This window comes from Kogia breviceps, chromosome 15, assembly GCF_026419965.1.
Source record: "Kogia breviceps isolate mKogBre1 chromosome 15, mKogBre1 haplotype 1, whole genome shotgun sequence".
NCBI lineage: Eukaryota > Metazoa > Chordata > Mammalia > Artiodactyla > Physeteridae > Kogia > Kogia breviceps.
In genome coordinates this window covers 61,793,223-61,817,716 of record NC_081324.1, presented here as the reverse complement: position 1 = coordinate 61,817,716, position 24,494 = coordinate 61,793,223, and the positions used below count along the sequence as shown (strand labels likewise).

General features: G+C 47.3%; 1 protein-coding gene across 4 annotated transcripts in view; it reads right to left on the bottom strand.

Annotated features, from left to right (window-relative positions):
* The window catches only part of GNAL (G protein subunit alpha L), an 87,824-nt gene that overhangs the window by 62,159 nt on the left and 1,171 nt on the right, over nt 1-24,494 (bottom strand). The window contains exons 1-5 of one of the 4 annotated variants that reach the window (XM_059039447.2): nt 8,838-9,013; nt 8,078-8,319; nt 7,774-7,846; nt 7,051-7,105; nt 6,450-6,569 (exon numbers count right to left, since the gene is read on the bottom strand). In XM_059039447.2, coding sequence (XP_058895430.1) covers nt 6,450-6,569; nt 7,051-7,105; nt 7,774-7,846; nt 8,078-8,219 — 390 coding nt within the window. In that variant the 5' untranslated portion in view covers nt 8,220-8,319; nt 8,838-9,013. Of the gene's footprint in view, nt 1-6,449; nt 6,570-7,050; nt 7,106-7,773; nt 7,847-8,077; nt 8,320-8,837; nt 9,014-24,494 lie in introns of those variants that run through there. The other 3 variants (XM_059039448.2, XM_067016099.1, XM_059039445.2) reach the window with 3 other exon arrangements.

The window sequence follows — 24,494 nt, the reverse complement described above, 5'->3', positions numbered from 1 at the left end:
AAACAAAAATTGCAATGGTAAGGACAAAATGCCCCATTACTAAGGTATTTTTAATGTCAAATGCTTCTGAAAAGTGCAAGTGTCCTCAGAAGTGAACTTTGCTTTGGGAAACCCGGTGACAAACTTCCAATACATCCAAATTTGAGGGGAACCTTGACAACAAAATTCTCACACTTCAAAGGATCTAAAGTTTCAGTGACATCTTCTCCAAGGAATTTTTTTAAAATGTTGCCTTACTTTGTAACCCTTAGAGTGTATTTTCTATAAGGAAAAATACTTTAGGGAAAATGTGTCTCGTGGTTTCAGCCCGGATTTCTCGCTGTGAGGGTATAGATAAGAGGATGCTGCTCTGAGTGACCCTCACAAACTCTGATTGTTAACAGCATGAATGACAAGCTTTTTACCATGTGCAAGGCAGCAACAGGCCCCACACTCTATTTACTTCTCTTTATAGGATTTAGACATAGTTGAAAGAATTGCCAACAGCTTTCCCTCTTAAATATTTATTGTGCATGAAATTTATTAGTGTGCTAAAATGAGAGTATGGAAGTTTTGAAAAGAACAGGGTATCTACACAGTCTCAAAGGATATTCCCCAAATGCACTCATGAGTTACAAGAGGGGGAGGTACCTTTACAGAGGAGAAAAAGGCAGACCCCACCTTCACTAAGTGACCAGAGTTAATGTCCCCAACCACTGGGAAGGCCACCAGACCCTGCATTGGATTATTGACCAGGGTTACCAACAGCATTATTATTATTACTATAATTTCACTATAATTATTGGGACAACTGGTGAAATCTGCATAGGCATTGTATTAATGCTAAATCCCCTAATTTTGATAACTGTGCTTTGGTTACATAAGCGGAGGGCCTTGTTTGTAGGAAATACACACTGAAGTATTTATGGGGAGCATGATGGCTGCAACCAGCTATCAAATGGCTCGTAAAAGTGTGTTTTAGTATAGACAGGGCCAGAGAGCAAATGTGGCCAGGGGTTACCTCTTGATGAATCTGGGTGCGGGGTATGGGAGTTCTTTGTTCTACCTTTGCATTTTGGGGGTAAGTTGAAAATTGCTTCAAAAAAGTTATTATTTATTAGGAATACCCCTTACGATAATATTTCAAAGAAGAAGATGGAATTTTTAAAAAGTATCTTCAGTGAAGCCCTAGTGTGGCTAACGACCTAACTGGGATATTTTACTAAAAGGACAGCCCTTCCTTTCCCCAGCACATGGAATGTGCAGGACGGATCTGAGCACTAACTGTCTGAGCTGCCCTCCTCCTGGCAGTGTTTGGACAGAAGCCACGGGAGGCCTGGAGGCAGGTCTCTGATGGAGAAAGCGCCCCCTCCCAATGCAGACCAACTCCCGAGCACATTCCAGGGGCACAGACAGAGGGCGTCCCCTGGATGAGGTGTTTTTTTGTTTTGTTTTTTTTAATAACCAGAGAACATACCCTAGGACATTTTAAATATTTTATTTTATTTACAAAAATTAAAAATGCTGGTAAGTGTCCTGAAAAGACACTGGCTCTGGAAATGGGACATTTCGGTGTGAGCTCCCTGTGGGTGGGGACCGGCTCAGCCCCCATCACCAGGCAGCACAAGGCAGAGGTGTGTGGGGCAGTGCTCAGTTGGAAGAACAGCCAGAAGCTTGATGGAGCTTGTGGCAAAACTGGGCGGGACCTGGAACCCCAGGGGCAAGGTGGAAGGTCTGACCGGGATCTGAGATCTCGCAAATACAGGTGCGTCCAGGGGCCTCAGAGAACCTGTGGCCGGTGAGGCCACCTGAAGGGCAGGACAGAGGCAGGCAGAGAAGGTGGCAAAGCAGGAGGACCAGGGTCGGTTTAGGAGAATCTGACTGAAACTAAGGTGCGGCGAGAGGAAGAGGGCAGGGTGGGACTTTGCAAACTATAATGTGCTGGCAATTCTGGTCGACTCTTAGGTCATACTTGTTCAGAAGACTAGACTCCTGGATGTGTTAATATAGATGTGTTAGTCCGGGTAGCTTGTACTTCTGACAAGGAAGCAGGGTACCTGAGTGCTTCCTTAGACAGTAAGTCCTCTTTCCTCTTTGTTTCCTGGGGCCTCACAGCACTACCCTGGTGTATTGGAATTTTCTGTTTATGATCTGTCTCTCACTATATGTCAAGACCTTCTGATTCATCGTTATTCTGTGTTCCTAACACTTAGCAAAGTGCCTGGCACATACAGTGTGTCTCAGTGTTTGGGGGCTGCTGGTGACGGAGACCAGGCAGGGGTTACCTGGGCGGGCTCTCACCTGGGCTTCTCTACTCTGAGAGGCAAGGATCGCCCCTTGGGGACAGCTGAGACACCCCCAGGCAGGCTGGGAGGCGTTGGGAACACTGCTCAGATCCAGACACAGGTCTGATCTGGGCCCAGGCTCCGGCGCCACCCGCCACCCCAGCCCCCTGTGGTTTCCGACGGTGCCTGGTGGGGTCCAGGGCAGATACCGGGGGTCCCCGTGGGACTGTGCCCTGGGCGCTCCTACCTGACTTGTACAGTGGGCTTCAGAGGCTTTTTGGGGTGGGGGAGCGAGAGGGTAGGTTGGTTAAAATTGGTTAAATCAGTTGGTTAAAATATCACAAGGAAGGGCTTCCCTGGTGGCGCAGTGGTTGAGAATCCGCCTCCCGATGCAGGGGACATGGGTTCGTGCCCCGGTCTGGGAAGATCCCACATGCCGCGGAGCGGCTGGGCCTGTGAGCCATGGCCGCTGAGCCTGTGCGTCCGGAGCCTGCGCTCCACAATGGGAGAGGCCACAACAGTGAGAGGCCCGCGTACCACAAAAAAAAAAAAAAAAAAAATCACAAGGGAAACCACTAGCCTGGATGGTGTGAATCAGGATTCTGCATATACTCCCCAGAGGAGGGGCAGCTGGGAGCCACTGGTGCTGGCACGTGGCAGGGCTCCCAGCCCATCACCCTCTGCAGCGCTGCCCCAGGAAGCCCAGCTCCCACCCTGTTGTCCGCCGAGCGGGAGGCCTCTTGCTCCAGGTCACAACTTGCTCTGAAGTGGAGCCAAGGCCCACGGTGGGCAGGCAGCCTCCCGGGGAAGGCCAGGTCCGCTCTGGCGAGCCGGCCTGCACCCCAAGCAAATGTTTGCTGGGAAGAGGAACGCCTGCTCTCCGGGTGTGTGACCACATGCGATGCTGATAAACGTCCACTTAGGAAACGGGTGGTGACAACAGAGTACTGACCGACCGGACCACTTTCACATTTCTCACTAAGCCTCACTTATCCACTGACCCTTACAAATGCCAGCAAAACACACTCTTAAGGGAACTAATAAAATTACCACATTTTGGGAAGAAAATACCGAACGAACAAGTTAATACTCCAATTTAATCCGTAAGTGATTTTGTCCGGTGTTGTGCAAAGAGTTTTGGGAGGTGCGGGGGCAACCACAATATCTTCCCACTTTGTAAATGATCAGGTGACGCGCGTTCTCTCAGGACCACCACCTGAGCCTGTGTATTTCCTACCACTTCCCATGTAGATGGGCTGGGTGTACAGACGGGTTGCCGTCCCAGGAGGGGGTCCCGGGTGGAGCCCTGTCCAGAGCGGAGGTGATCTGGCGTGCTCAGGAGCAAAACGCTGTGAACAGGCAACGGCCAGGGAGCCATCCCAGGCCACCCAGGCTACCCCGGTGTCTGCCATCCGGACTGTCACAGGAGTCACCTCTTCCTCCCCAGAGCCCGTCTCCGCCAAAGGCCAGAGCGACCTTGATAAAACGCTCAGGTCACGAAAATCCCCTCTGAGAGGGCTCCAGAGCCCTCCCAGGTCGGGACAGACCAGGCCTAAGAAGCCAGCGAGATCTGGCCCCTGATGCTCACCCTGACTTCCCCAGGCACCGTCCCCTAGGCAGGCCACCCGCCAGCCTCATTCTTCTTTCTATAATCCAACTGAAATTCAAGTAGGAGGCAATGTGAAGAGTAAACCCAAGTGTGACATTCTTAGAGGAGATTCTTAGGATTCCACTAAGATACTGTCGATTTTTCATTGTAAAGAATAATCTCACGTAGAATCTCAAATTCTTAATAATAAAGAAGAATCTTAAACATCTTTCTAAGTTTTCCTTCTAAAATTAAATAACTCTGAAATTCACTTTTGATGATAGGACATATATGGTTCAAAAATTGTTCTAGATCTGCAGGGAAATAAACAAGATCCTCAAGGAATTGGATTGCGACACAGACTTTCTCAAGGATTTAATCCAAAAAAAAGTACTAGACTTAGTAAATTCGTGTTACGTTTACTATTGAAATACTTGAGTTAGCTCTACTTTTATGATTTTTACAAGACATTTTCTTTAAACAAAAGTTAATTGTCTTCAAATGTACCAAGTGTTATTAGTATATAAGTCAGAGATTTGTCTTAATGTCACTCTTACGGGGGTCATCAAAACATAAATTCAAGAACTATTTAATCTAATGATATAAGTGATGAATATTTCAGAGTACTATAGAATAAGTGTTACTGAAAACTGTGTGCACATTAAAACACAATTTTCAGGAAGAAAGTTATATGTTAGATATTAATTTCCTCATTTATATAAGTGTAGGCTCAGTTGTAAACATAATCTCACTTGACATGGACAGAGACACGTATGACAACAGAATGTAGGTTTAAAAACTACCAAAAAAAGTATTACCTCTGAAAAAGTATTATAATTGCATTTGCATCTGCTGGTTTCCAATTCTCTTTTATTTTATTAATAGTTAATTATGGTTTCTGATAATCATTTTTAAGTAGCCTCAACATATCTATATGAAAATACATGCCTTCAATGCAAATGGTTTCTTGAGTTTTATTTTTTTATTAAAAATCATGCTATAGCTCAAAAACACATTTGTAAATTAGGTGCTTTGGATTCCTTAGTAACCCACGTGGGAGTTACTGGATTTCAGATAGAATCTGGGAGCTCTTGTCACGTGTGAGTTTGTCATAAACAGAAGAAAGAAGATGGAACAGATCGATACATCTTGATGCTAATTTCTCTTTATATGCTAAGTATAACTTTTCCCTTCATCAGAACCACATAGGAAATGTTTTATGATGACTTCTGGGCAAGCATGCGGGACCAAATTTAGAACTCACATACGTGTCTATAAATGTGTAAATCTGAAGTTGAATAAGAACAACCTGATTTCAGCTAGGACCTTGCATCTTGGGTAACTTTTCCAATATGTAAATCATCACAGTGAGCTGGGAGGACCCAGAGCTCCGGTTGGCTGAAGCACGGCTTTGGCCCCCCATCATCTCCTTGAGCCCCCTCCACGCCACTCAGTTAAAGACACAGTTAAATAAAAAAACAGTGTGCCTGCCATGCCACCTGGCATGGCCGCCTTTTCTAGGTAGTTTGCCATTGCTACCTCTGTCTTTTTAGAAATTCTAGGAGTTTCACTGGCTATATGGGAATGCTTATCAGAAACAAAAATCACATGAGAGGATGCAAAAAAAGCGCTTTAAAACGTAATTCTTATCCGCCATCTGGATACAGAGCCTACAGGGCAGGTGTGTTCTACTGAAGGGTAGGGGAAAGGCACTTGGGCCCATCTGTCTTACACACTGGGTCCTGCGTCAGCTTCCCTCAGAAAAGAGGATTCTGAGAATGAAAAATGTCTCAAGACCACCATGCCAGGCAGTGGAGACTTTGAAATACTGTTTTGGAGGGGTACACATGCACATACACACATGTTCTTTGGGCACAACTGTTAACAAAAATGATTTTCTGAGAAACTGAACAAATATTTTCTCCTTCAAGACATGTTTAATCAAATTACCAAATAACAATATTTTAAAGGAACGTATGTCCACCAAACAAGAGAAAACTAATATTCATAACACCCTTTCGCATAAACAACATTGCCATCCAAGTAATTAGAAAAGCAGCCCTAAATCCTGCAGAGCTGAAGTAAATCACATTTTCCCAGGATACAGTCAACATTCAGAAGTGATCCATGTATGACCTACAGCTGGCATGCGCCTCGCATTTGAGCTGAAGGACACATGTCTTAAGAGCGACCTGAATTCTGTTCTATTACTCCCAAGGATGCAGTCACATACCATAACGCCTTTCTCTCTGCTTGTGTAATTTCTACTCTTTTGTCATCTGGGAAACAGCTTAATTGTTAATTTAGGAATACACAGAGGAAAAGGTACTACCAATATTTCTTAGAGGTATGCTGTCTTCCTGATCATCACCCCCACCGATACACTCATAAAAGCATTTCTTACAATCTTATTGTCTTTAATATTTTTAACACGTTAATATTTGGGTATGGAGCGAAGTACTTCTCCTCAGCAGAGAGCTAGATTTTGAACAAAGTCAAAGATGCAATAATATTAACGTTGGTTCTCAGTAAGCCACCTCGTTAAAAAACTGTTCCACCTTGCACCATTTAAAATATTTCAGTAAGGATTTACTTACCTGGGAATATTCAAAGTCAGTGATGGGGGCTATGCTCTTGATATAGTCTGATCGAAACTGGTTTTCTGGGTTGGCCAGTGGAACTGGGGGAATTATAGTACTCATCGCCGAAACAATTGTCTAAAGTGGAGTGAAGGAAAAAGATACATGGATAAATAAACCACTTAGGCTCCATGTGTGGTAATCTAGTGCATAATTTCTGTCTACGCAGTTTGAGGGAGCAGAGGATGCAACCTTACTACTGAAAAAATATTAAAAAAAATTCCTGGGGGGCTTCCCTGGTGGCGCAGTGGTTGAGAGTCCGCCTGCCGATGCAGGGGACACGGGTTCGTGCCCCGGTCTGGGAGGATCCCACATGCCGCGGAGCGGCTGGGCCCGTGAGCCATGGCCGCTGAGTCTGCACGTCCGGAGCCTGTGCTCCGCAACGGGAGAGGCCACAACAGTGAGAGGCCCTCGTAATGCAAAAAAAAAAAAAAAATTCCTGGGATTTCCCTGGCAGTCCAATGGCTTCCACTGCAGGGCGCACGGGTTCAATCCCTGGTTGGGGAACTAAGATCCTGCATGCTGCACGGCGGGACCAAAAAAAAAAAAAAATCCTTACCACAATAGCATCCTTAACGTTTTTCCGGATGTCCAGAATTTTCTGTTTCTTCTCCCTGTATGAAAACAGAATGGTTATTAACTAACTGTACACATTGCCCCAAATCAGTTGAGTGGGATTTTAAATTTCCAGCTGCAGGGCATCTACAATGGTATTGCCAGAGGTCAACATCAGCCCCAGGACAACAGCGCAAAGTTTTTTATGTGGAAAAGGAAAACATCCACCTTTTTGGTTTGGACTCTAAACAAACGTGCACCCACCACAATCTCTAGCTCTAGACAACCACACAGGTTTTACGTAACATGGCAAAATCATCATGACTATTGCATATAAAAACTACAGGGCTACAGCTGTAAATATATTTTATTTGAATCTATCCATATGTTGAATTGAAATAGATGCAGACAAATGATATAGAGGGAAGTATATATAGACACATTGGTTAAGTGTGCTCAGCGCAATACCAATAATGCAGATCAATACCTCAAGAGTATTTAATAAATCATATATTGTTATTTTATTTTGATGTAGACACTACCAGAAGAAGGATTTGCCTAAATATGCCAAATTCAACAACTTTCTTCTATATCCCCACCCACCCACCTAAAGGTCGACTCAAAGATCAAATTAACTGTTTAGAGAAAACACTTTGGGGAGGCCGGGAGAGCAGTGACAAAATTTGCATGCAGTTGGGAAGAAAACCCGAAACCGGTCATTCCTTACTCGGGATTAAATCCATTGACGTGCAGGATCCTCATTTGTTTGACGATAGTGCTTTTCCCAGACTCACCAGCCCCTACAAACAAACAGAGAGAATGCTGTGATCTGTGGCCTGGGACCATAGCCATCTGTCACTCCAACCGAGACTGAACTAGTGTCCTGCCCCCACGCGGGCGTTTTCAGGTGCGCTCTCGCTGTCTGCGGGGGCGCGGGCCCTGCCCGCCCGGCCCTCTCCGCGCTCCAGACCGTGCGCCCCGGGCCGTGCGCTCCGCTCGGGCCGGGCGCCGCCGCGCGCCCCCCGCCTTACCCAGTAGCAGCAGGCGGTGAGTCGCTTTGTAAGCCAGGCGCTCCTTCTGCAACTGCTTCTCGATCTTTTTGTTGGCCTCGCGTCTTTCCTTTTCATCGACGCCCTGGTCTTCTGGCGCCTTGCTGTTGCCCAAACACCCCATGCCTGCCCGCTTGCGTGGACGTCAGGCGCAGTTAGGAATTGCACAAAAGTAGAGAGTTGTAGGTGTGTGTGGATCCTGCGGCGGCCCCTCTTCCTCGCTGCTGAAAGAGATGCTCAGGTCTCTCGGTGTTTTCCGATCGGAACAGGCGTTTCTTCTCCCTCCCCCTCCCCGCCGCGAACTCCCGACTCAGAGGACAGAAGGAAGACGCGCGGAGCCAACTACTTTTTAAAGACACTTGTTTAGAATTATCTGCTGGATAAACAGCAGTGAGCGGAGACCGGGCCAAGAGCGCCGGGGCCGCCGGAGCCAGCGGGGTGGCGCTGGCCCTCCCCTCGCCCCGCGCCCGATGCGCTGCCCGGGGGTACCCCGAGCAGGCACGCTCGGCGCGGTGCCCGGGCCCCGCCGGTGGCGGCCGAACGCGGCGCGGAGGAACGGAGCGCACCTAGTCCCCGCCAATAACTGCGAACACCCGCCGGCCACCCGCGCCCCATCCCGGGTCCGAGACCCTAGGGCCTCTCCGCGGCGGGGAGGGGGAGCCGGCTCGGGGGCGGCCAGGCCGCGGGTCCCGGGGTCTGGAGGGGTGGCGGCCTCCCTCGAAGGGCCCCTGCCGAGGCTCACCCGCTTGCGGTCCGGACGCGGCGCGCGGCTCCCTCGCAGCCGGAGCGGCACTAGGTCTGGGCGTGCGCTCCCAGATCCCGCGCCGCCTCCGCCTCCCGGCGGGCGAGGCCTCGCGCATGATCATGCATATTCTATCAGGGGGAGGGTCCGTGCCGGGCTCGGGCACCCCGCCTTCCCCCGTTACCGTTCTAGACGGTTCCAGCGCACCCACGCCGCCTCACGCAGCCTCCTGTGTACCTCCCGCCCCCGGCTCTCCTCTGCGCGCTCTGAGCAGCTTTGCTACTTTTCTGGAAGACGCCGTGGCCCCGAGCCTGGCACCGCTGCCGGAACCAGTGAGGGCGGCTGCTGGTTTCCACCCGTTGAGCGGGTGCCCGTCGCTCCCCATCCGCGCTGCTGGACGCAGGGGGCGCAGAGCCGTGACCACGGAGGTCGCCTCCCAGTACGTCGCTGGTACCAGTTTCGGGTCTCCGGGCCAGAGGCCCTGGCACCGCCGTCAAGTCCCCACTCCCCTCCGGCTCCACCGTATTCCCTCGCGGTCATCACGCCTGGCCTCCTGCACGGATCGCGGCCTCCGCCGCCCCTGCCCCTGCGCTCTGGGCCCCGCGGGCCTCCCCCGCCTCCCCGCTCTCTTCTCCTCCCTTCTCTACGGATTGTTCCGTCGGGCGGACAAACACGTTCAACTCCGTCCCATTTGACGGCCCATCCTACAGCCTCAGGCCCTGCGTCAGCCCCGCCGTGTCCTGCCCACCGACCGGCTCTGAGTAAAACGGGGACCTGACTCCCTTTGCCCTCTTCCTCACCTCCCGTTCACGCCTCAGGTCTCGGCAGCTGGCTTTGGCCCACCTGCTTCACTGAAACACTCTGACGGGGTCATCAGCCGACCCCCAGGGTCAGACTTCACCCAGGAACTGTGGTCTTTACCTTCTCTGACCCTCTTGGAGTCTCCCCGGTCCGTTGGCTTCCCCGACGTGGCCTTTGGATTTCCCACCCACTCTCCACCTGGAGAGGCGGCTCAGACCCAGCACAGCCCTTGTCCCCTTAGTGCCCTGCCCTTGGGGGCTGACTGCCTCCCTCATCCTCTGCACACGCGGCTCTGACGACGGCCACACCAGACCTCCAGCCCAGCCCACCCTCCTGACCACCAATGTGGCAAGCACATCTCCACCTCTGTGCCTTCAGGATCTCCTCCCCGTGCACACCCACACCTCTAGCGCGCTCCTCTCTCTCTCTGTGAATAAGGCCCCTGATTTTCCCAACCAGAACATGGCAGTCATTCCTGACTCCTGTTCCTTCTTGCAAACCCAGTTACCGTGTTCCTTTGGGTCTATTTCCTAAACATCCTTCCTGTTCTTTCCACCCCATCTGCCGTTGCCATGGTCACTGTCCAGGCTGGATGTCACAAGTGGCCTCCTGCTCACATATTCCGGCCCACCTGCAGTGCTGCCACAGTGACAATGCAAATCTCATCACATCACTGTCCCCATCACTGCCAAGCCCCCAGCCACGGTCCATCAAGACTGGATCCGTGTAAACTCCTCAGCTTCAGCTCTCATGTCTCCCCTTCCTGGCGCCACCCCAGCCCCCCTTTGACCCCTTGCACGTGGACACCCGAGTGCATGGCATGGGTGCATGTGCTGCTTCACTCTCTGGGAGTTGTGCGGCCCCTTCTTCACTTGACCAACTCTTAGTCACCCTTCCTGCCTCACCACTGCTTCCACAGTCAGGGCCAGGCCCCCTTCTCTTTTCTCCAGCATCTCACAGCACCTTACATTGTAATGGTTTGCTTGCTGCTCTTTCAAATGTCCACTGGACTCGGGACCCAGTGAGGGCCGGGGCACAGCCTGCACTTCACACCTGCTGGGCTGTGCCCAGTTCAGTGCCTGGCCCGGGGAGATGCCCCTTGAGTCTTTATTTGATGGATGAACAAATTCATGAAGGTCAAAGATAACTCCCGCTCCAAGTGTGGGTTCTCATGAAAGGAATTTGACGATCAGATTTTAAATTCATAAAATACTTGTCCAGTTTAGTACTGTATCCAAATAAGAATACTCTTAAAAAAAACAAAAGCAGTAGTGTCTCTTCTTGACACAGCAGAAGCAAACACGCAGTGCCATGCCATATTCCGAGCTGGATAAGAGTTTTAGCTTGTGGAGGGACACTGTTTAGCACTGCTGTGAGGCCTCACTCCTTGTGTTAACACAAGCATTCACCTACGGCAACATCCACGTGGCCTGTTCGGTGGCTGACAGGGCAGTCGGAGGCGAGAACAGGTGTACAAAAATAGCAGAGTGCGGTGGGATGTTTTAAAAGATTTGTCTCTTTTTTTAATGCCAAGGTTTCTATAAATTGTTAGCTGGAAGAAAAGGGGACAAAACAAATCCCACCAAACTTATAAAGGGAGAAAAAAGTTAGAACCTGGAACCCTGAAAACATAGCAAAAGGTTTTCACTTGTTCATATCTAGGAATTAGGGTTAAAATAACTCGTTTCTATGACTTATCCAGTGATTACTGGCCCTGGGCTAAATCCTTTCCATGGAGCAATTTATTTAGTATTTGCAATAACCCTAAAAGGAACTACTGTGACCGTTATTTTACAGAATGTTAGAGGGTGCATACGAGGTGTGTCTGGGATCTAAACCCTTGTAGCCTGGCTGCAGCGTCTGCACTGTAAGTGCACAGAACACTGCTAACCACTCCAAAACGTAAAAGCAACATGCTTACACAGCGATGCAATCTTTCTGATGAGAATGCCAAGCCCATCTTTACACAGTTTATTATCAGGTAGGAGCTCAAGACACTTTAAAAAAAAAACCCAGTCACCTGGCCTTTTCCTAGTCTGGTCTGGGAAACCGATCTTCATTTGAGTTTTGAACCCTGGGATCAGAATCCAGAATCCATGCTGGCTCACCTGGAGCGCGGGAGCGGCGCTGTTGGGGAGCAGCCTGGAGCTGGCAGTGCCGGCATCTGTCGCTAGGCAACGGCAGCGCAGCATCAGCACCACTCGCGCAGCGCACACCCATCTGCGGAGGCGAAGGGCCGCCGGCAGCGCGCTGCCAGCAGAGGGGGCGGCCGGGCGGGGTACGCCCTGGCAGCAAGAAGGGTTGGGAAGGCACAGAGTTTGGGGCGAAAGGGCAAACCTAAAACAAAGTGGTGCTTTCCTGCTCTTGTTGATGTTTAAGACAAGGTGTCTCAGAAGTCTTAGCGCATTTGTCAGTTGAATTATTTGAATTTCTTTTGTACTTAGTTTTGTGAATTTTGAATTACCATTTTGAAATCTTTTTGTTTGAGCCCCTCTGATTGAAGTTGGCAAATGTCGAAAAGATCACAGCTGTTCTCTGGTTAGCTGGACCCAAGTCCTCGTTGATAACAATGAGAACAAAATTTGTCTCCCATTATAAGGAGGACCTCCACAGAAATTTAAATAACAAGATGAAAAATTCAAAAGAACTGTTTCACATCACTACAGGCCTGGATCCAGGAGATGCTGAGCCAGTTTGAAAAGTGACTAGAATGCTGTCTGGCATGAGATAGCGGACATATTGAATTTAATTGAAAAAAAAATCAATGTTTTAAAACGTTAATAACTGGTCTAGCATTTTATACTGTAAAGGTTAATAAAGGTTAAAACTGCACTCTAAGGCATTTGGAGCAGGTACATTGAAAGATTTTAAAGAGGAAGAACAAAGCAGAGTGGGAGAGGCGAACCCTCACTCAATGCAGTGACCCGGCTGAAGAAACTGAAAAGCTGCGCCCAGTTTTGTAAACAAACTTGGCGGAGCCAGAGCCGAGGCGGCCGAGTGGCCTGTGCGCACACGGCCCTCGTGCTGCTTCCTGTCATTTAACACCTTGCAGTTAGTTGTTTTCTCTCTTTCCTTTCTTAGTGTCTCGGTGGAAATGGTCTGTGTGGATTGCTTTCATTCTCAGCAGCAAGCTCACCCCACGACCTAATCACAACACACTTTAAAAATCTTGTGAATTTGTTTTACACTTTTAAATAGAAAAGTAGGGAAACGTTTTCAACATTCCCTTTCTGTATATAGCACTCTGCAATCAAATATTTTAGAATTTACTGAATTAATTTCTCTTTTTTTCCCGTACTCCTACAGCAAAGTAGTATTAAGGAGCTTTCAGAAGTACCATCCATAAAGGGTAGGGATGCAGCCTTTTTAACTGATGGCTTAAAAAACCCAAATAGCGAATGAGTAGGAAAGGTAGGTTAACTGTCTTTGACTTCACCGTGTCCAAAAACCCAGGACTGAAATATCCTCATTGGAAGATGCAACTCAGTGCCGAAGACAGGGGTTTAGTTTCGGTGTGAAAACGCGAGGTGGTCACTGAATACATTAGAAAGTAGGATGGTGGTTACCAGGGAGTGGTGGAGGGGGAGGGGGAGCCAATGTTTGACGGGGGCGGAGTTTTAGTTTGGGAAGATGAAAAATTCTGGAGATGATGGAGGTGATGGTTGCACAACGAGAATGTACTTAACCGCCACTGAGCTGTGTGCTTAAAAATGGTTAAGATGAAAAAAAATGGTTAAGATGGTCAATTATACGTTATGTATATTTAACCACAAAAAGACAAGAAAAAAATTTACATTTAGGGTCTTCATCATGACCGTGGTTGAAGAGAGAACTCCTTCTCTCCGGTGGTTTCCCGCTATTCGTTTTGAGGCTTCCGATTACAGCCACGTGACTTCAATTCCTCCTTTACAAACATCTACTGCAGTTATAGTTCTGACCAGCAGGTGGCGATGCAGACCCTGGAATCAGAAGGAGGCTCCAGGGGCGCCTGTAAAGCGGTGTTTCCATCATTCACTCGCCGTAGAGCATTTTTTGAATCCTACACATACGTAGCCTTGAGATTACAAGGACGAACTCGACCTTGTCCCTGATCGCAAGCAGTTTAATCGGCTAGGAGGGAGGGGCAGACGTACAATCAAGTTCTCGGGATTCTGTAGAGATTACAGTGGGAGCACATAGGGGTGTGTGGTGAGTTATACAAGTGAAGAAAAATGTCTCTTCCTTAAGAGCGATGCGTGTTAACCTTTGTAAGTCACCCTTCGTCTTATTTTTAAAAAGACACTGAAAGGTGCTCTGTTTCTAGTGGCTCATCTGATCAGATCATCGCAACAGCTACAAGATTATCCACACTTTGCAGAGAAGGCTGTTGGTCCGAAGGTTCCACAGGGGCCTGATGGGGGTGGAGCTCTGTCTGATCCCAAAGGCTGAGCCCTTTCCAGAAGGAACTCTGACTGGTGGGAAAAAAAATCGTACCGTTCTCTCTTCCAAAATGAGAAATCGAACAAGCCCACCTCCTTGCTAACACAGGCAGATTAATCTGCGTATAATGACTGATGAATAAATTAACTCTTTGCTCAGTTGCCTTAGCAACTGGTTTCTTTTAGAATTTGGCTCAGTTACAGAGTCTAAAGCAACAGTTTTCCTTGTAATAGAATGTCAATCTGTATATGAAATTAAACAGAACATGAACTTGCTCCATCATAGGCGGGAACTATGGGCCTTTCCCAGGAAGGTTGCACGGGCTCTTTCTAAAGCTCCCGGGGCTGCGAACAAGGGAGACAGAGCCTAGGGATCGTCTGTATTTCCCGTTCGTGGTTTTTGTGCTCATTAAGTAGGGACCGCTTGATGAATTTAGACGACAGATAAATTCAAGACTGAGGTTCAAAAGGGAGACTCTTGAATGCAAATCCTAATCCCTTAGGTGCATGAATGACAGGACGGGGCAGGTGGACAGGTGCACTGAGGTGGTTACTGAGAACCAGAGAGATTTTCAGAGAGAAAGAGGACGGACAAACATGGAATGGCGAAACGCAAGGCATGCCCGTGGGATGGACTGGAATTGTAGCGATCGGAATGAGCTCGTGATGTCTAGAGTATGTATGTATGTGTCTGTGATTATGTGCACATACGTGTGTGTGTACACTGTACACCTGTGCATGTGCCACTCACATCTATTCCCTTGTTCTGTCTGCTGAAAAGACCCAGGCATTAGACACGCCAGTGGCAGTGAGAGCACCTAGTGCCCAGGCCTTGGTCTTCAGTATCACCCACAACCCAGAGGAGCCAGGCCTCCTCAGAGAAACGGCAGATTCTGGGGTGGGGGCAGAGGAGCCACAGATAAATCTGGAACATTGTTATGCCAGAAAGTAGGAAAGTGCTTTCAAATGCTGGGGGCACCTCCCGAGAACACAAGACCAGACAGAAGGGGCTCCCATTTGGCCAAATCTAGGATGATTTCAGCACCAAGGTATTTAAGTACAGGAGTGACTTCTAAGCCACTGAAAAATATAGAAATATCATGTGTCCATGCCAACAACAAAGAGATAAATAAAGGGGGGAGGGAGAAGGGAACATAACATCACTTATGGAGAAGCGAGAACCCCTCTCACTCATTTCTTGGTTCCTTTTCTTCCTACCTGCTGGCGAGCTGGGTTTTGTTTGTGTGGAGTTTATCATCGGTCTCCCCGAGTACTTATGCAGTGCTGATGGCATGGCTGGTGTTGCCCCAAGGAGTCACGACTCACGCTGTCCGGCCATGGGTTCTGTTAGGGATGCTTCTTTACCCCCAGGACGGCCAGAAGTCAAAGTTGTGAGAAGCAGGGCAGGGATGGGGCAAGTTTTACGTGGAGAATTGATTACAGGCCGGACAAAACTAGAACCAGTGGTTGTCAGGAGGTGGGGTGCCCTCCCTGGGACAGAGATGGCGGGAACGGTCGTGCAGAATGGACAGGTGCATGACCTGTCCGGGGATGTACAGCATCACACGGGCACACAGAACAATTATTCCCAGGAGAGAAAGGGGACCACACAAAGGAGGCACCGCTTTAACCGCCACTGGGGGATGCTGCCACCTGCAGGTGTGTGCACGTGTGCCCAGGTAAGGGCCCTGTCAGTGGGGTCCCTCCCTCCAGGGCCCGCTCTGCCACTGGCAGGACATCCTTCGCTTTCACCTCTTGCTCAGCACCACCATTCACACCTGGAAGCTCAGTTCAAGCCAGTTTCCCCGCTACCCGCCCGGCGGGCAGTGCCGACCGTGGTCTGGGAGCAGCTGCTTCCCATCCATCGGACTTTCCGCGCCGCAGCGCCACCTGGCGACCACCGCAGGAACGACCGGCTGCGCGCACCTGCCTCGCCTCGAGAGGCCCTGGGTCCCCACTGCCTGGCCCCACCTTCTCTTCCTTCCCGGCTTCTTTTCTCCTTTTCTGTTTGCAATTTCTCACGTGTCAGTTAGTCAAAGCTCACAACGCGCCTATTTCAAAATACACAGCATCCCCTACCCATCCCTTCCCTCCCTCCCCTCTTGCTAAGGCCGCTATTTTCCATCCCCGCAATGTCCCTGTGTTTCTGTTACTGCTGTTAAATTATCCTGTTCATCATAAACTATCGGGTTCTGTTGATTTCACAGTTATGTTGATAAAACAGTGTTTCAAAGTATATTGACATCTTAGAAAATTCCACATACCCACCCCTCCATAAATATGTAAATGTTGGTAAGGTCCATATCTGGAAACTTGGAATTAAGACTCCTGATATTTCAAGGCAATTGTACAAGGCAATTAAAATTATAAAAATAGAGGCAAAACTTGACGTTATTCACTACTGAACAGATATTCTGCAGGTTAGGGCATAAGGTGCAGAGTTACATGTGGTTAAGAACAAAAGGCTCCAGCAGACAGAATATTTAAGAAACTACTACAACTCGACAACAGAAAGACAAATAACCCAATTAAGAAAGGAACAAAGTATTTGAACAGACATTTCTCAAAGGAATATGTACAAATGGCCAATCAGCACACCCAAAGATGTGCAACATTAGTCATTAGGGAAATGCAAATCCAGAGCACAGTGTATACCATTCGGCGCCCACTAAGATGGCTGTAATTAAAAAAAGATGGACAATAACAGGTGTTGATGAGAATGTGGAAAAATTGGAACCCTCACATGTTGCCAGTGAAAATGTAAAGTGATTCAGCTGCTTTGGAAAACAGTCTGGTAGTTCATCAAAAAGTTAAACAGAGAGTTACCATATGACCAAGCCATTCCACTCCCAGATATGCACCCAAGAGAACATATGTCCAGACAATAACCTGTACACGAACATTCACAGCGGCATTAGTCATAGTAGCTAAAAAGTGGAAACACACATTTTAGCTATTATATCTACCAACTGAAAGAATAGATAATAAGTAACAGGTGGCAGATCCATACGATGAACTTTATTTGGCTATAAAAAGGAATCAAGTGCTGGTCCATGTTATACGGGTGAAAACATCCTGTTAAGTGAAAGAAGCCAGACACAGAAGACTACATATTGTGTGACTTTTTAAGCGAAACATCCAGAACAGACAATTCTATAAAGAGAGAAAGTGGATCAGTGGTGGTCAGGGGTGGCAGGGGGAGGGGTGACTGCTAAGCGGCAGGGGGCTTCTTTTTGGAAAGATGAAAATGTTCTGGAATGAGGTAATGGTGATGGTTCCACAACCTTGTGAATACGCTAAAAACCTGCTCAGTTGTACAGTTTTTAAAAGGGTAGATTTCATGGTATGTGAATTATATTTCAATTAAGAAAAGAACAGATGGCAATCTTTCTGGGTTGGAACTAAAATGCACGGCGGGATCTCCACTTTCTCATTTCTGTTTTGTCAACGATAATTTCCCATTTATTTTATGCCAGGTTCTGCCAGGTGGCATGGAGGTTTAATAGATAAATCAAAGTGGACGTGACTCCCATAGGATATAGTCTGATCATGGATTTCAGGTAAACACGCTCATAGACACACACAGACACGCACACACAGACACATGCACACACAGAGACATGCACACACTCACAGACATGCACACACACAAACACGCTCATAGACACACACAGACACGCACACACAGACACACGCACACACACAGACATGCACGCACACACACAAACACACTCATAGACACACACAGACACGCACACACAGACACATGCACAGAAACATGCACGCTCAGACACACCCACAGACACAGACACACACAGACACACAGAGACATACACACATGCGCACGCGATGGCAGACACGGGGTCGGGTCCTGAAGGGCCTCAGAACAGCCTGACGTTAGGCGGGGAATCTCGTTCTCTCTCACGTCTCAGGAGAAAGCGCTCCATCTCTCCGCATTAGAGGACGTGAACCTTCCAGCCCACAAACGTCACATCCTGGGTGTCATTTCCAGGATTTTAGAAACACGGCTTAAATATTGTATTTGCTGCCAAACACCAACTTACCAGTACAAAGACCAAAGAGCAAATCAAAACTCTGATGCCTGAGATCTCTTCCCTACTAGTGGTTCTGACATTTCTTGTTGAGATTTCATCTGCTCCCTGGTCCACCCCTACCAGTGTTTAAACCTCAGGACTTTAAGTGATGCCTTATGGTTTCTCCCAAGAGAGAAGAAATCCCTGTCCCTTACCTGTGGTCTCCCAAGGAAACAACCTGCCTTCGAAATGTCTGAGTCTTTAGCTTGCAATAGTGCTTGGGACTATACATCATAAAACTCACTGTCTAAGACAAGAATCCAGGAATTTTTTCATTTTCTTACAGTGATATAGCAAAAAATCTATGTTTCTGTCCATTTCATCACTATAAGGGAACAGAAGAAATTATGAAGAAATCAATGTCTTTTTTCAAAGATTAATGGTGAAATTAAGTTTAGAAATAATTTCAGAAAATATTAAATGCATTTATCTTAAGATGCACCTTTGAGGTTTGGGACAAGAACAGATACCAGTTAGAAACAATGTTAAGCTCTCACTTGAGCTGTCCACCCAGAACTGTTACCAGAGCCTCTTTCCTCTGGGCTCCTGAGACTTTGTGAAGTTGGAGCCGCTGGTGAACACACAGAACCAAGACCCTGGACAGACAGAGCCTGGCTGACACCTCCTCTGCCTCTAACTTAGGCTGTTTGAGCTGGAATTCTATCACAGTAGAAAGAGTCTGGATGAAAACAAGTGACTATTATTTCCCTACACAGTTGGCCCAGTGAATGTATTAGCCTTCTGCCTTTTGAGTTTCAGCTTTACAACTTCAGTTTGGGGTCCCATTTTAGAGAGAAGATAGGGGAGAACAAAACAGAAAAGTAGCAAGGCAGCAGGGGACCCGGTAACAAAACAGTTTATAGTTTAATGATTTCCAGTGTGGATGTTCCCGTGACGCCTGGCATCACCCAGGAGCTCAGTAAATGGCTAGAGAAGCAGTTAATCTGACCACACACACCCCCTTTCACTCTGAACACGTGGCAGAGAGATTAGCTACACCACCCTTGCCCTCACTCACATACCACGCTCCCACTTCAGCGTCTGGTGTTTAATCTTTGGGATCATTAGAACACAGATCCTACAAATGGTAAGTAAGGATCTTTGTATTAAATGTATTAAATTTAGGTATGGTGTAGCACAGCGGTCCCCAACCCTTTTGGGACTAGGGACTGGTTTCATGAAAGACAATTTTTCCACGGATGGTGTGGGGGGGTATGGTTCAGGCGGTAGTGAGAGCGACAGGAGAGGCAGATGAAGCTTCGCTTGCTAGCCCACCACTCACCTCCTGCTGTGCAGCTCGGTTTGTAACAGGCTGGGACAGGTATGGGTCCACGGGCCTGGGGTTGGCGACCCCTAGTGTAGCAAGCCATAATTTATTATCTCATTCTATAATTAGAATTGTCCCTCTTTTGAGTTTTGATCTATCCTTTTAAAAAATCCTTTTAAAAACAGCAAACATTTATTAAGCCTCTACTATATGCTAGGCACTATTTTTAAGGGCTTTATCTTTTTTTAAAAAAAGTAAAATTTAAATACATTGACATGCATAGATCTTAAGCATACAGTTTGATAAGTTCTCACATGTTTACACCTGTGTAATCACTGTCCCACTCAAGATACAGAACATTTCCATGACCCCAGAAAGGTGCTTCACTTTTTCCAGAAATCTGACCCCTGAAACTACTGTTCTGATATCTATCACCATCGACTGGCTTGACCTCTTCTAGAATTCAGTATAAACAGAATCATAAGTAGATACTCTTTTGCACGTACACATAACACTCAAAAATCTCATCCATGTTGTTATGTTATCAATCAGTACTTTTATTATTGTTGAGTATTTCATTGTATGAACATACACAGTATGCTTACTCATTCTCTGGTTAGTGACAATTTGAGTTGTTCCCAGTTTTCTGCTATCTTGAATAAAGCAGATAGAAGCATTTTGTATAACTTCTTATACTAAATGCATATTTTCATTTTTCTGCTGTAAATTCCTAGAAGTGGTATTGCTGGGTCATAGGATGTGTGTTTAACTTCATAGAAAACTACCCAGTAATTCTGGGGAGTGACTGTACAATTGTCCTTGTGCCACCAACAGAGAGTGAGGGTTTGGCATCTAGATCAGGGCTTGGCAAACTTCGGTTTGCAGCCTGTTTTTGCATAGTCTGTGAGCTAAGACTCCATAAGTGGTTGGGAAAAAAAAAATCAAAGGAATAGTATTTCATGATTTAAAAATTTAAAAATTACATGAAAAAAAAATTAAAAAAATAAAAATTACATGAAATTCAGATGTAAGCATTTATAAATACAGTCTTATTGGAGCACAGCCCCCACTCCTGTGCTTATGTGTGGTCTATGGCTGCCTGCATGGCGCAGCAGAGCTGACTAGGTCCCATGGCCTGCCCCTCATAGAGAAAGTCTGCTGACCCTGTTTTATATCCTGGTCAGCACTGGAACTGTGGGTCTGTAGGCCACCCTGGTAGGAGTGAACTGCTGTCTGTGGTTTTAATCTGCATTTCCTTGATGAACAATCATGCTGGCAGTGTACTGGTTTTTCACGTATCTTCTTTTGTGTACTGTCAGCTCCAAGCCATTTGCCCGTTTTTTTTTTTTTTTTTTTTTTTATTGGGCCGCATCTTGTAGTTTGTGGGATCTTAGTTCCCTGACCAGGGATCGAACCCGGGCCCCTGGCAGTGAAAGCTCGGAGTCCTAACCACTGGACCACTGGGGAATTCTCTGTTTGCCTGTTTCAATCGGGCATCTTTTAACGTCAGTCTGTAGGATTCCTTTCTTTATTCTGGGAACAAGTGCTCTGCAGGTGCATGCTCTGGGGATGTTTTCTCCCAGTATGGGTGGGGCCCCGCTGGGCCAAGAAATCCTACGAGGTGGTCTATGATCCCATTTCACAGATGAGGAAAGCAAGTAACTAGATTTTTTTTTTTCTGAAGAGGAATATGAATACTTTCCTTTCCTGGCTGAACTGGAATGTTTTTGTCTAAACCCTGGTTATTATGTTCTGGGCCTTCCCTGCCCATCCAAGCTCATTATTGTGCCCAAGCCCAAATGGGATCCGTTTCTTCTGAGAAAACACCACTCGCCAGAGGGGAAAGTGGGTCTGAGTATTAAATAAACATCCTCCATTAGGGCGCAGGGAAGTGCATCAGACCAGCTGCGTCTCTGCCTGCCTTTCAGGCCAGACAGCACCAATAGATGGATAGCTGGTGTGCAGGACGCTGTTACATTAAATTAAGAAATGATTCTAAAGTAAAGTACCAGGTACTTTAGAGCTTCTGAGAGAGAGAATTACATAACCATCCTTCCTGGCCCAGGAGGGAAGGACGGACAGAAAACAGCCATCTCCCCCTGGGTTTTGCTGCTTCTTTCCAGCGCATGGAATTTCCTGGTACATGAAAAGCTCTAATAGCCAAATGAGAGGGCCCAACCTCACCTTCCAGGGGGACACCATGAAGGTTGACGGGGCGTCGTGACTAGACTGTGGATGCAGCTGGCATGGGGCAGGTGCCGGGTTTCGATGGTGGAAAATATGCTGGGCGTTTTGTTGTGCATTTGCTCCAAGTGCAACCTTAATATACTGTTTTCTGACAAACCCCTCAAAATGGAAAAAAAAAGAATCCCCGGTCCCCTTTAAAAACAAATCTATTCTATGAGTGTACTTTGATCTTTCGGTGACCTCCACGTGGCCTTCCCTCCTCCAGGCCCTGCTCCGTCCCGCCAGTGGACTGGGTGTGATGGCGCTGGTGCCCTTGTCTCTGCACTAGGCGGGGATGACTCTCTGCTGAGCCCCCTGGGCAGGAGCTGCTGAACTCACAGGCAGGTGGCCCGAAACACGGCCCAACATCCTTCTGAACACAGGCCATCCCCACATCAAATGACGGATTAACTCCAACTTACACCCTCCTGGGCTGTGCTTCCTTCTAAGGAGAGGTGTGGGTTCAGGGTCCGTCCACACTGGCCTTGGAGGTCCACGGCCCCACCTACTCGTTCTCACTGCCCCATCCCTTGGGCCACATCTGCTTCCCAAGTCTTGCTCCACTGATTTGAAACGGGGACCTTTGTGTCTGCAGGATGCTGGTGATAGTTTATACAATAGAGTGATATAGAAGCTATGGCTGCATCTTCTCCCCGGGCTGTAAGGACGTGTTGTGCATGTGTTTGGAAAAGCCAAGGCACAGCCAGAGCATCTGGAATTTCTCCTGACTTTAAAAGCCATGGGACTACAGGAGGCTGGGGCAGGACAAGGCAGCAAACTGAAAGGGAGGCGTCCTGGGGATCCATGCAGCTCAAGTCCACTGCACGACTCAAGAAAAGAGACATTTATCTGAAAAAAAGTGATCAAAACCTCCCAGTGGAGAACATTCTGTTTTTCTGTGACTGTACCAAGTACTTCCTCTTAGAGACACAGACAGAGGTCAAGCCAGCGTTCTGGTTTCTACCAACAGCCAAGTACAAGAGAAAGGCAGCAAGTGTCCCACAGAGACTGCTTCCATCTCGAGAGATGTATTCCTGGCGCAGAAAGACCAAACACACAGGAAAACAACAGGAAATAATAGAAGGAAGCAAAAAACATGAATCCTAACCACAGTTGGCCATTTTAAATTTGAATAATTATCTGGAAAAAAGGATAATATCAAATGAATACTTTTCCAATCAGAATGTAGTGAACAAGAATTTATGTCATAGTCAACAGAAGAGGTGGAAGAACAATCAATGGCATCTACTGTCATGACTGTGTCACGACCCTATGAGCTCGGTGGCAGAAAGATTCACTTGAAGGATGGGGAACCTGGCTTCGCTTGCTGTGTGTTCAGACAGATTACATATTTTGATCCCACACCCAGTCTTGTCAACTGCGTTTTGCTGGTGTTGACCTGGGGCCGCTGCCCCTACAGCCCAGTGCTTGGCCTGTGGAAATGTCCATTTAGCTTGGGAGAGATCCGACCGAGGTGAGACTTGGTGGCCTGTGGGCCACAGCAGACACACAGATTGTGTTTTATTAATTTGAGCCAATGGTTAAAAATAAGGAGGTTTCAGATGAAAATGAGCATTTCCCTCTTAGTCTGAAATTCAAGACCCGGCAACACTGGGCCTGCATTCTCACAAGGTGACAGTGGGATGAAGCTAGGATGCATTGTCCCTGTTAGACCGACACCTGGTCTGGACTAAATGTCACCTTGACAGGACAGTTTGTGTTGCACTCTTGCTGTCACTGGTGGGAAGATCCAGGACACTTTCCCCTCAAAGTGTGAGTCACCTGACTATGCATCACATCAGATATGATGCTGACACACAAGGCTGAGCAGTGTCTTTAAAGAGACAGTCTCTCAACAAGTTATAAGAAACTGCTCACCGTTCAAGTCTTTAGATCTCACCTCCCAGGACCCTTTCATAGAATCGTTAACTTTAAAATTTTTTCTATATATTGAGCATCTTCTGCTTCACATATCCTTTTAGACACTTCTGTCCTGCTGCACAAACACATTAAAACAACATTACGTTGCCAGAACTGTAGACCTTATTTTTCTCTTATTTCTTGAGACCACAGTTCTCTCCTTTTTGAGTTATTTTAATTTGGTGCATTAAAAGAAATTTGGCTGGAGTAATTTCTGTTTTCTTTCCAGAAGAATATGTGGTTGGGGATGTACTTTGAACACTTGTATGTCTGGAAATCTATTTTCCCCTCACACTCACACACACACACACACACACACACACTCACAAACACACACACATAGTGGTTTAACGAGGTATCAGGTTCTAGGATCACGATTCTGTATTTTCAGACCGCTGGAAACATTGTTCTGCCCTGATCCAGAAGTTAGCACTGTAGATAACTCTGCTTCTGATGTGTCCTCTTCCCTTTTCAGGTAACCTGATCACTTCTATATTTCTTGTTCTTTGTTACTCCAAAAAAAGTCCCTTTATGTTAGAATTCAGATATTTCACCGGATACAGCAGCTAGGTTTGTGTTGTTTTAGTTATTCATTCTGGCAATGGTGAGCCCTTTCAAAACCGAAGACTAAGTTGTTCTCTAGATCTTAAAGAAAAGTCTCACTCATTTATAAGCAGGGATCTTCCTCCATCGTGGGCCGGGTTCTTTCTTTGTGCCCAGGAGGGCACAGAACTCAACAATTATTCTTCCTTATAGGTCACAAAATTGGGGTCAGAAGCCCACGTCTTGCTTCCCACCCCCCCAAACTTTAAAAGCCACAAGCAGCATGAGGAACCCAGGCTTTGAGAGCACAGAGAACGTCTCCAAGTTGTTCACGGGAAAGACTGTTCCGCTCGCTGAGAAATGCCAGCAAACGACGCGGTCTGTACCT